The 12,535-nt window shown below is 50.9% G+C and overlaps 1 protein-coding gene across 1 annotated transcript in view; it reads left to right on the forward strand.

Annotated features, from left to right (window-relative positions):
- Cacna1s (calcium voltage-gated channel subunit alpha1 S) overlaps nucleotides 1-12,319 on the forward strand; it is a 65,226-nt gene extending 52,907 nt beyond the window's left edge. The window contains 14 exon segments of the mRNA XM_041646104.1: nucleotides 218-309; nucleotides 964-1,123; nucleotides 2,048-2,175; nucleotides 4,670-4,766; nucleotides 5,319-5,421; nucleotides 6,200-6,301; nucleotides 6,577-6,701; nucleotides 8,394-8,522; nucleotides 9,216-9,466; nucleotides 10,577-10,662; nucleotides 11,121-11,212; nucleotides 11,475-11,627; nucleotides 11,755-11,904; nucleotides 11,907-12,319. Of these exon segments, the coding sequence (XP_041502038.1) occupies nucleotides 218-309; nucleotides 964-1,123; nucleotides 2,048-2,175; nucleotides 4,670-4,766; nucleotides 5,319-5,421; nucleotides 6,200-6,301; nucleotides 6,577-6,701; nucleotides 8,394-8,522; nucleotides 9,216-9,466; nucleotides 10,577-10,662; nucleotides 11,121-11,212; nucleotides 11,475-11,627; nucleotides 11,755-11,904; nucleotides 11,907-12,017 (1,779 nt within the window). The 3' untranslated portion in view covers nucleotides 12,018-12,319.
- Nucleotides 12,320-12,535: the final 216 nt, after the last annotated feature.

The following is a 12,535-nucleotide window of genomic DNA, read 5'->3' on the forward strand; positions in this document are numbered from 1 at the left end:
GCTGAAGAGAAATTGTCTATCTCCCTCTTTGGTTTGGTTTGATAGCAAGAATGTTATGTGATCTAGGAAAGAATCCAATGTGTTTGGCTTCGGATCTGACGTGGCCTGAAGTGAAAGGCATTGGGGAGAAATTAGGGAGAGGGTAGGAGGCAGGTGAAGCAGAAGAAGTGGTGGGAGTTGAAGAGACGCTTGTATCCTGGTTCTCTGTGCTTTGCAGATGTTCGGGAAGATAGCCATGGTGGACGGGACGCAAATAAATCGGAACAACAACTTCCAGACTTTTCCTCAAGCTGTGTTGCTGCTCTTCAGGCACGAGTGCTTGGCTTTTCTGGGTTCCCCTCTGCGCTCTGGGCAGCGCTGGCCCTGCAGTAGAGGGTCCCCTGCACTCTGGGCAGCGCTGGCTCTGCACTAGAGGGTCCCCTGCCTGGCTTTGCTGGGTTCCCCTCTTCGCTCCAGGCAGCGCTGGCAGTGCACTAGAGGGTCCCCTGCACTCCCGGGCAGCGCTGGCCCTGTAGTAGAGGGTCCCCTGCCTGGCTTAGTGCCCTGTTGTCACCTTTGTGAAAATCTTGCATTGATGTTTGACATTGAATTCCAACCAAGTAGAATGTTACCTATTTCACCCTTCTGAAGCAGAGTTCAGAGGTCAAATGTCCCTCTCAAAAAGTGATGAGGTCTTAGTGACCCTTGACATTGGTCTATGACACTCACTTTTGCTATGGTTGTAGTCATGCATAAAAGCCACCCCTACTCCTAAAAAAGGTCTCTTCTGTAGCTCAACTCTACTTTAGCCCTGCATAAAGGTGGAACAGAGGGATTACAGAGAAGAGGGGACACTGTGACACCCAAACTTATAGGAATCCTACCTGTGGAAGCAGCCCAGTTCTGTTCATCACACTGCACTGACGTTCCCAAGGAAGGACCAAGCAGACATGCGTAGGCCAACAGTGCCCCTCCTCTGTTCAGGTGTGCCACAGGGGAAGCCTGGCAAGAGATCCTGCTGGCCTGCAGTTACGGGAAGCTGTGTGACCCAGAGTCAGACTATGCCCCGGGGGAGGAGTATACGTGCGGCACCAACTTCGCCTACTACTACTTCATCAGCTTCTACATGCTCTGTGCCTTCCTGGTGAGACCGAAGTCTGCAGGCTCCAGCCAGGGCAGGGATGAAGGGGTGGGTTGGGGTGGACCCTATCACCTCCTAGACGGGATATCTTAGGAACACTGGAAACTCTGGTTAGATTGTCCCTTATTCTGATCCTTTGGTGGGGAGGGTGTCTTGTGAGATCTTCTTTCCTGCTCCAAGTGGACTGTAAGTCATTTTCACTGTGTTCAGCGTGCTTACTATATATAGTATTCACGTTATATATACAGTTTCAATCCAGAGGACTGAGCTGAGGCCAGTTCTCAGTAGGAAGAGATTTCCAGTAGAGATGTTTAACCCTAACTATTCCACAGCACAGAAAGATGCTGTGTTAGAGAGACAACCGATAGTATGGAAATGAGCCAAGAGGTTCTGGTTAGGGTCAGAAATGGCATGGTGTCACTTGGGGGCGGCAGGGCTATCACTTAGGAAAAGCATCCTCTTGGCTCCCTTATACTGATGCTCCTTTTTCTTCTCTATATTCACCCCAAACCTTTGAATGTCTAATGTTTGCCAGGCGCAGGGCCAGGTGAGGGGGTAGAAACATAAACAAGACCTAGCCCTGGTCCTCATGGAGTGAGTCTGTGGGTGAGCAAGTCTGGTAATTCAAAGGATCCCGGATGTAGACGGAAAAAGGCTGGTGTGGTGAGAGGGGCATGGGCCAGGCCCAGAAGAGGCTGAATAGCTCTGGAGATCAGAGTAGCCCCCAGGGAGGTACCGTGCCTTGGTTTTAGCCGATGGTCACCAGTACCTGGGCAACGCACATGCTGGACAAGAACAGTTCAGTCCCAATTGCATGTGGAATGAGGAAGGAATGAGGGAGGAACTCCATGCCTAGTCTGCCCCGGTTTCCCACCCCGACATCAGTCACTGCCTGCCTGGGCTGTAGGAATCCTTATCTTTTTGCAGATCATCAACCTCTTTGTGGCTGTCATCATGGACAATTTTGACTACCTCACAAGGGACTGGTCCATTCTGGGCCCCCACCACCTGGATGAGTTCAAGGCCATCTGGGCCGAGTATGATCCGGAGGCTAAGTGAGTCTTCGTGGGTAGTGCTGGGTGCTTATCAAACTGCCCACCCTTCCTAGGGTTCTCAGGAGTCTCTCTGGTCTCTTTTAATCCACCTAAGGTTCCAAGGTGATTCAGCATGTCTCAGATGTGGACAGGATCCATCAAAGGAGAAAAACCCTGACTCTGGGGAAACGCTCACTGGTTTCTAGTCTGACACTTAGTACTCAGGAGTGAGGAGTGAGCTCTCAGTCCCCCACCAGGCACTCAGGCCTGGCTGCTCACTGTGGGCTCTGCTCCCCTGGCTGTATCAGAGGTTGATTACAGTGTAGAGTCCCAAGACCCACTCAGACTGTGTGAGTTAGAGCCCTCATTACCCTTAGCCTGGTCCTTGGCCCATCTGCCTGCACTTTAAAGCTGGGGACACTTCTCGGTCCCCTGGTCATTGTAGTCTCAATGAGCAGACGGAGGTGTGGAGAAATTAAAAGTGAAGGCACCAAAATTCAAGGCAAGTGTGTCCAGAGTCCTTGGCAGCTGCACTCTAAAGTGTTTTCAATGGGAACATTAAAAACTACTGGGGGAGACGGCTGGAGAGATGGCTCAGCCATCTCAGCGGTTAAGAGCACTGGCTGCTCTTCCAGAGGACCCAAGTTCGACTCCCAGTGCCCATGTCAAATGACCAAAACTACCTGTAACTCTAACTCAACTCAGACAGATAGACACACACACAACAAATTTTCTTTCTTTCTTCCTTTGTTTTTTTTTTCTTTTTTCTTTTCTTTTTTGGTTTTTCGAGACAGGGTTGCTTTGTAGCTTTAGACTGTAGACCAGACTGGCCTTGAACTCACAGAGCTATCCCTGCCCTTGCCTCCCGAGTGCTATGGTTAAAGGTGTGCACCACACTGCCTGGCTCACAACTAATTTTCTTAATCTACTTGCGTCTATCACTACCACACAGTACTGACTTGGGCCTTGGAGCTGGGATGTGGCTCAGTGATAGATACTTGCCTGTCATGTGGGAGACCCTGAGCTCAATCCCAAGTACTAAATACCAATATTGGTGTGCGTGTGCATGTGTCTGTGTGTTTGTATGTGTGTATGTGTGTGCATGTATATGTGTGTGTGTTTGTGTGCATGTATGTTTGTATGTGTGTGTGCATGTGTGTGTCTATGTGTGTGTGTTTGTGTGTATGTACTTCGCACCTAGGATACAGATAATGTAGAGGCCTCTGCAAACACCACGGCCAGCAGAGTAATGATGCCCGTAAAACAAGAAGGAAATCCAGCTCAGCACGACTAAGTAGCTGGTATCAGTTCTAACTTTAGAGTCTGACACCAGGCAGTTTATTTTAGCCATATTTAAATACAGTACAACTTGAAAAAAAAGTTTCCTAGTGTGACATAATCCCGTGTGCAGCAGGAGGCATAATTACATCGAAACCCTCCTCGGAGTACTTATCACTTCTTCCACGAAGACGGGTTCTTAAGGGCCTAGGGAAGGATCTGGGCAGGTCAGACAGATAGTGCAGAAGTCAGCTGGTTTACTGCCTACCTCTAGTCCTGTTTGTGGGAATTTAGGGGAGCCCCCTGGTCAGACAGATGGTGCAAAGGCCATCTAGATTATTAGCCTCCTCAGTCCTGGTAGAGAGAGTTTGGGGGAGCCAGGTATGGCCAGCCCTACAGATGGCACAGGGGTTACCTAGGCTGTTAGTCATCTCCATCCCCAGCCTTCTGGGCAGAAAACAGGTTATACATATTTTCCTTGAAAAGACATCCCTGTATGTTTAACATCCCTGGCTTTCCTAGTGCTTCTCTGTAAGCACAGTGACCTCTGTGCTCCCTACAAGACAAAAATGTCTCATTTCTTTCGCAGCCGGCTCTGAGGCTGGGGCAGTTCATAAAACATCCCAAATGCATGCTCTCAAGGTAGTGCTCCTCTATTGCCAGCGCCTTGGTACTGTATTCGCCTGACCTTCCCGGTCGCTCTGTTTGGGCCTCTTCCGGAGGTCATGGTGGCACTGCCATTGTGTTCCCAGCTCTGGAGGACTCCCTGAAGTGGGCTGCCACTCCCTTGATTTATTAATGCAACCCCAGAGCCCCTCTTCCAGCTTGACCAAAACTAAGGAAGCATGAAGGCAGAGAAATCCAGGTCTCCTGTGCTAGAGGGTAAACTCCCTGAAAGAAAGCAGGTGTCTCCCAAATGGAGAGCCAGCCCTATTCCGTGCTGGGCACCCATGAACCCAAACCTCCTCTCTTCTTTTAAAAGGCTATGGGTGGGGATCTAAGAAGAGCGGGGGGGGGGGGGGCAGGAGTGAATATGGTCAAATTGTATGCAATTTATGAAGAACTACTAAAATATATTTAGAATAATATACTAGGCTAGTAGAGCTTATAAAGGAGGGCTAAAACTAGGAAGTGTTTCCTGCCCCCCCCCCCCAGCTTCCTTTCCTCTCTTTCCACTCCAGAGCAGGAAGCTCTGGGTGACATTCCTGGATATGCTAGTCTATGTGTCTTCCTACAGGGGCAGAATCAAGCACCTGGATGTGGTGACCCTGCTGAGGAGGATCCAGCCCCCTCTGGGCTTCGGGAAGTTCTGCCCACACAGGGTAGCATGTAAGGTAACCTGCGAGTCTGAGCAGTCGTGGCTCGGGGAAGGAAGATTAACAGGTGGGGCTGGGTGGCTAGAGAGAGCCCGATAGAAGGAGACATTGTTCGGCAGTGACTTCCTGGGTTGCTATGTCAATCATAGATAGGCCACCACTGCAACAACAAATATCTGAGACAAATAGCTTAGAGAGAGAAAAAGGTTATTTTAGCCCTGGTTTGGGGATTCCAGTCCATAGATGAGGCAGTGCATCATGGTAGGAGCCATGGTGGAGCAAACCCACTTATCTCATGGCCAAGACCCAAAGAGAAAAGGAAGCCTGCCCCCCTGGTACACCCCTCACAGTTTATACCAAGCAGCACCACCCTAGTGTGCAAACCTTTACACAGGGGCCATGGCAGACATTCCGGGCCCCACAGCACTCTCCAAGTCCGACCCTGCTGACCTCAGGATGCCCGCACTGCAGTCCTTACAACCTCCCCTTCCCACCCCACACTGGGTGAGGAGGACCTGATGAGCTGGGCCTGATAGCAGCGCATCTGCAAATCCGACCTCTCCCTCACAGAGGCTGGTGGGCATGAATATGCCCCTCAACAGCGATGGCACAGTCACCTTTAACGCCACACTCTTCGCCCTGGTACGCACAGCCCTCAAGATCAAGACGGAAGGTGAGGGACTTCTCGTGAATGTCCTTTCTCCTCGAGGTGAATTCTGAAACAGAATCCCAGGAATGTGGGCAGATGCAGAGGAAGGCCAGGCCACAATCACCAATTCCTCACGCCCTGCAGGTCTTGCAGGGAGTCTGCGAATGCTTGAGAGGACAAGATTACTAAGGTTCTGTTCTGTATTCCTCAGCTGTGTCAGGGCCACAGGCATGACTGTGCTCACTCAGGGCTGGGGTCCCTCTGAGTTGTTCCAGGTGGGGCAGAGGTAGCACTCAGTATTGGGCAGGTGTATGGGCCCACCCTTGACTCCACTAATCCTGTCAGCCCCTAACTCAGGAATACAGACATGGGAAGAAGTGGGGCTGGGGGTTCCGGTGTCTTTGGGGCCATTCCCCTATCTAGGTCAATTAAGTCTGAGGCAGCCATGGGCAGACAAGAGGGAAGCCAGAACTCAAGAAGGAGCAAGTTGGAGCAGCAGGAGGATTACTTGGGGACCGTGGGACACACAGGGGTATGTAAAGATTTGAAGTTTCGACAGAGAGAAAGGGAGATGATGATCTACAATATTAACCAGTCTGATCATTGTTAGCCACAACCTACGGGGCATAAGCACAGGACCCAAGGGTTGGGCTGCCCCTGCCCTCATCCCATTGCCGGGGTAGAGTACAGCAGCTACGATAAAAGAACAGTGAGCCACTGTGCGCTTCATGAATGGTAGCTTGCTCAAGGTTTTGTCAAGTTCTGTCACTTTAGGGCCACTCCCACCTTTCCCATGCCCCAGGCAACTTCGAACAAGCCAATGAGGAGCTGAGAGCCATCATCAAAAAGATATGGAAGAGAACCAGCATGAAGCTCCTGGACCAAGTCATCCCTCCCATAGGAGGTGGGTGCTGCCTGGGGAGACCAGAGTCCAGGGCACACAAGGAAAGGACGAGAAGCTTCTGTAAGAAGTCCCTTAGCAATCTGACGCCTAGACACTGTTAATACCATAGGCAGATGCCATGAGCACCTGTCAGGGCACCAACTAAGGGTGAAAGGTACCCATTCACCACCTCAGCATGGACTGAGTGTCCAAGCCTGCTGCACCCCCGCCTCCCCTTCGGAGTCCAGTGTGAGACCCCCACTGGCCTTCACCCCGCCCCCCTTGGCTGTCTACAGATGATGAGGTGACAGTGGGGAAGTTCTACGCCACATTCCTCATCCAGGAACACTTCCGGAAGTTCATGAAGCGCCAGGAGGAGTATTATGGGTATCGACCCAAAAAGGACACAGTTCAGATACAGGTAAGCCCAACCTAGGTGGGTTCCAAGGGATGCTCTGTTGAACCAAGTCCCTCTCTGGGTCCCTCATCAATAGTCAGAGATAGAAGGGAAGCTGGAGGAAGAAAGTGAGAAGATAGTTCAGGTTGATCCATGAAGGAGGGTGCTTAGGCCTCAGAAGATCCAGGAGCTCCTGATCTCTGAGTGACTAGACCAAAGAAAATTTTATTTCTTCAAATGAGAGATCTCCAGTAAGAGCAGTGATCTCCAAAGACAGCAGGCCCTGCCCCACTCTGGAGTTTGCTCCACTAAGTATGAGAAGAAATGTTTAGAACTATATCATAGGGATTTTGATTGCTTTTTTTCTGTGTCCATTGTAATGTATATGATTTAAAAATTCAAAAGTAGGCATGCAGGGCTGGAGAGCTGGCTCAGCAGTTAACATCACTTGCTGCTCCAGCAGAGGACCTGAGTTCAGTTCCCTGCACCTATATGGTCATTAGCAACCACATGTGACTCCAGTCCCAGAAGATCTGGTGCCCTCTTCTGTCCTCTTTGGGCACTGCACACACACATGCACAGACAACACACAGGCAAAACAGCCATACATATAAAGTTAAAACAAATAGATCTTTAAAAACAAAACGCACACACATTTGGGCTATATGTCCAATAACATATTTGAGTCACCCTCGTGGTTCTGAAATAACTTTATGCTTTTACACAATTGCCACTTTCTTTGTGAGCCATCTGAGAATAGCTCACATCTCACTTAACACTCCGTCACACAGAAGGCTTTAGCGTGAATTTCCAGAAAACGTGGTATTGTCCTACATAATTCTCCTACAGCACAACCACCGAAACTAGGAAGGCAGTGTTGATACACAGCTGCCATCTGCCCCTCACCTCGTTCAGGTTTTACCTGCTGCCCCAATGACATCCTTTTCAGAGAAAGTATCCAACACAGAGTCACGCACCTTGCATGCACAGCACCTTGCCCTGGCCTCTTGCTTTTTGGAATTACTTGGCAGTCTTTCCCTAGCGTGGCCTTGACCCTTTGAGGCCTTGGCTATGCTATCCCTCTGGTTGAGTTGGCTGATGTTTCCTCACACTAGATAGAAAATGTACATTTTGCACTGGGCAGGCGTGGCACACAGCTTTAACCCCAGCACTCAAGAGGCAGAGGCAGGCAGATCTCTGAGTTTGAGGCCAGCCTGGTCTATAGAGTGAGTTCCAGAACAGGCTCCAAAGCTACTGAGAAACCCTGTCTTGAAAAACAAACAAAAAATAAAACAAACAAAACCAAAAAAAAAAAACAAGAAAATGTATATTTTAGGTAAGAATGTTAAAATATGATATTGTGTCCTCTTCGGAATTATCAGGTGACACTCACTTTTATGTGTTATATTAGTTGTGATATGAAGTTTCATTGTCTAAAAAACACATACCATTAAAGAGAGGCTCGGGTGGGAGGAGTACAAAGTCTCTATCCACAAGATTGCAGAAAACCCCTTACAGATGTTTCAGAATGCAGACTGTCTCCCCCAGGTCAGAGCAGGACCATGGGGCCACATAGTCCTGTGATATTGATCCAAGATGGAGAACAGGTTCCAGGAAAGGCGTAGGTGCAGGGATTCAAAAGAAGTGGGGCCAGGGAAGGCATCTCTGATCTCCACTCCTGGACACAAGGTCATCCTGTCACTCCACCATCCCTAGGCTGGATTACGGACCATAGAGGAAGAGGCAGCTCCCGAGATCCACCGGGCCATCTCAGGAGATCTGACAGCAGAGGAGGAACTGGAGAGAGCCATGGTGGAGGCTGCCATGGAGGAGGGGATATTCCGGGTGAGTGAGGGCCATGACCCTCTTCTGAGGCACCAGACATAGAAAGCAGCAGTAGAGAGAAGGGCCAGAAGCCAGGCTGCACTGAACACGGGGACTGAACATACCACCTACGCTGTGCCACTCACATCTCTTGGGACTCAGAATCGATGACCCAAAAGTATTGATTGTGATACACCCTTTTCAACAGTGCCCACAAATCCTCATCTATTTCCACCTCCCAAGGATCCGTTTCCACTCAGGCTAGTGCCTGATTCTGAGTTCTGTGGAGAGTTGTAACCCACTGGATCTTGAAGACTCTTCCTGGATACCCCATTAAACTCTATTGGGTTTTCCCATAATGGTATCCCAAAGAGACGACATGCAATGTCCCCCGTCACTTGATTAGAGGGGAGCTGGAACACAGCTCTGCACACTCCCAGTTCAGTGTGCCATGTTTCCATGTGTGTGTTACCTGGTGGTTCCTTAGGTGTGTCCCATCTGTCCATCAAATGTAGACCTTGCCGAGGGCGGGACTATGTTCCAGCGTCACCTTTCTGTCCATTCTCTTCTGGCCTTATTGAGTCATCTTCCAATCCCATTGCTTTCTCCTAGCTCCATCACCCCAAGGTGACAGCCCATGCCACCCTCCATGCACCCTGTATCCTCATATCCAGCCACTGCTTTCAGTATTCCCACTCTCCCTCTTGCCTCTAGAGGACTGGAGGCTTGTTTGGTCAAGTGGACAACTTCCTGGAAAGGGCCAACTCCCTGCCCCCTGTCATGGCCAATCAAAGACCCCTCCAATTTTCTGAGATGGAGATGGAGGAGCTGGAGTCACCCGTCTTCTTGGAGGACTTCCCTCATAACTCAGGCACCCATCCTCTTGCTCGTGCCAATACCAACAATGCCAATGCCAATGTTGCCTATGGCAACAGCAACCATAGAAACAGCCCGGTGTTTTCCAGGTAACAGTGGTAACTTCCAGCTGTGGGTGTACGAGTTCTGAGTTAGACTTGAGAGGGAAGGAGGCACCATGACATTTGTAGAATGCCCTTTGTTTGCTGTGTGCCCTTGGGGACCACTCTGCACCCCTAACACAAGAGGCAAACCTGAAGGGGTGGCTTTGGCCAGCAGGGGGCAGCCTTTTGACAGTGTTGGCCTTAAACCTGAGCCAGCCTTTCTGTGGTTCCCAGTGGGGAGGCCCTGAAATGTGTTGGTCACATAGTAATGCTTAAGAAAGGGCCTCCAGCAGCAACATGCACTGTAGGAAATTCTGGATAAGGTCAGTTGCTGGATTTGGGTAGTTCCAATCACACTAATCCCAGGCTGTGATTTTAAGTGCCATAGAATACAACCAGATGGGAGCAAAGCCACTTAGCCATCATAATACAGGGACGGGGTTCCCAGTCGGGCTTCTGCTCTGCACAGGCCTGCTGAGCAACAGTCTCTTTGGGCAGGACGGGCAGATGCCAACTGAGCAGCTCCCTTCCCTGGTCAGGACCCACAGTTCACTCCAGTCCAAAGAGGCCTATATGTAGCCAGAATGCTTGAAAGGTACCCATGTCTTTGGGTCATCATGGTGCTAGTTAGCCTAGAAACACAAGCGTCAGATCTGAGCTCTGCTGTTGGGGTGTGTGTTGCCTGGTATGATTGGGACCAATTAGGACCAACTAGATGTATTGGGGATACAGAAGGGTTACTGATAACCTTGAGCTGGCCCAAAACAAGTCTCAGTTTCAATTGCACATAAGAAATATCTGGGAGTTTTCAGAACTGCCCGAACCATGGAGGGTCACAGACAATGGTCTTCCAGGCCTGCCAGCCGAGCCCACGTGTAGTCAGGGTTGAGAACTAGCATCATAAGGGTGCCGAGGCAGCACAGGATGTGAGAAGGGTGGGGGAGCACTGAACAAGAGTGGAAGCAGCCATGAGTCTGACTTGCTCCCCGAGAGTCAAAATTGGATAGAGTCAAGCACTGGCAGAATCAGCCCCGGCATGAAGGCCACTTGCAGTCTGCCAGGATGTTCGCTGGTGCCTCAGTAAATGGGTTCCAGACTGTTCTGCTTCCGTTTCAGCATCTGCTATGAAAGTGAGTTCCAGGAAGACACAGACATACCTGCTACCAGAGAAGGACCCTTCAGTCAGCCCTGCAGGGGCTCTGGTCAGTCCCTTTCATGACTCAGAAGCAGGGCCTTCTCCTAGGGGGAGGGAGTTAAGGGTGCCCCCTCTTTCCTTAGAGCCTGGAAGAGCCCCTTAGAACTTTTATGATGAGATGGGTGCTAGCTGAGCTCTGGGAGGGGAGCATCATTACCAGTCTGAGGAAGGCTCCAGAATGCTGGAGTACAGTAGCAGCAAGGGTACTTCCTTGCTCTCCAACACGCTTTAACATGCATGCACGTAGCCATGCTGAAGACAGGCTTGCTGGAGAGCCCTCAGCCTCTCCCAGACCATAAGAATGAAGCAAGGCAAGCCGGGCCAGTTCTGGCTGACCTGGAGTTGGTCAGCCTTCAACATATGTCTGCCTTCTAAACCACCTTCTCAAGCTGGCTGAGAAAGACTCTGAGACTTGGCCCATCGGGAGTCAGCGGCCCCACTGACCTTGCTTTGTCTTGCCCACAGGACCTCACGGCAAATCCCATGTGCACAAACTGAAAGGACTGATGACCCAGAGAGAGATGCCTGGAGGCCAGGTGCCTCCTTTCCCAGGCCAGGTAACAAAGACAAAGCGCTGGGAGGAAGTGCCATCTAGACCTCACCTGGCCTGGTGCTAGGACTAGGGCTCTGGCAGGGGCCTTGCAGAAAGCAGTCCATCCATCACAGAAGGATGCTGTGTTCCTGCATCCTCCCCTGTGGGTCTTGATGGAGACTCCCTTGGATGAGCTGTGAGCTCCAGTGTAGCAGTTGGCTCTAGTGTATCTGTTTGCAGGGGGGGAGGGGGGGATCTTTGATTTTTTGTGTGTGTGTTTAAAACAGCTCCCCCAGGCAGAGCCTCCTGTGCAGGAAGAGAATAATGGCTCCTTGCCAAGGTCTCTGGGAACACCCCACAGTGGGAACTTTGAGGAGAGCGTTCCCAGCAACTCAGCTCACAGGTGCAAGGCTCCAGCTACTGCTTTCCTGATCCAGGAGGTAAGGTGGGGCTGGGACAGAGCTGCAGACCACACCAAAGGGTGGCCTGTGACAGTCTGTCATGGGGAGAGGGCCCCAGAAGGCCAGTCTGCTGGAAGATCCACCCAATCTCCTCTCCTTCCTACAGGCTCTGGTTCGAGGACGGCTAGACTCCTTAGCAGCAGATGCTAACTTCGTCATGGCAACAGGCCAGGCCCTGGCGGATGCCTGCCAGATGGAGCTAGAGGAAGTAGAGGTGGCAGCAACAGAGCTACTGAACCGAGAATCCCCAGAGGGCAGAACCATGCCCTGGGAGGCTTGAACCTCAGGTCCTCCCTGGGCGGCCAGATCCAACATGGGGACTTTCAGAAGACAGTTATTCCTCCCAGGTGTGAGGCCCACACAGAATGATACGAGCTTAGAGCCGCCATGACCAAGGGCCAGAAGGTACTGGAATGGAGAAGGGCTAGCCCAGCCCAGCAGCCTGCCTTCCCTCAGTAACCAGCTATGCAGACTGAGCAGCCGTGGTCAGGAACCACCTCAAGCAGGCTGGAGGCTATGGATGGGCGGGTCGGGCCCTTCTCCTCACCAGCGAGAAGCAGGATTTATTTGGCAGAGCTTCTGATGTCATTCACAAAGGCCTGATCAGTGCCAGGGTCCGTCTGTCACAAAATCACTCCAACCAGCTGGACATTAAAGTCTCCAGGCCTGACACTGGCACCTGGTTTCTGCTTGTCTTTTTGTTGTTGTTTGTTTATTTGTTTGTGTTTTAGAACGTTTTGAAATGTTCTACACTCTACCTACTTTCTCAGAGATCCTGGGCCTTGCAGAACGGTCCCAGGCCATCTTCACTTTCCCTCTGATGGCATCAGAAGCCATGCCACACCCTGGTTACACCACGGCCAACCTTTGTCAAAGCTGTGACCCTG

This window comes from Microtus oregoni, unplaced genomic scaffold (genome assembly GCF_018167655.1).
Source record: "Microtus oregoni isolate MIOR12 unplaced genomic scaffold, Mior012 000003F_ref0000135, whole genome shotgun sequence".
Taxonomy (NCBI): Eukaryota; Metazoa; Chordata; class Mammalia; order Rodentia; family Cricetidae; genus Microtus; species Microtus oregoni.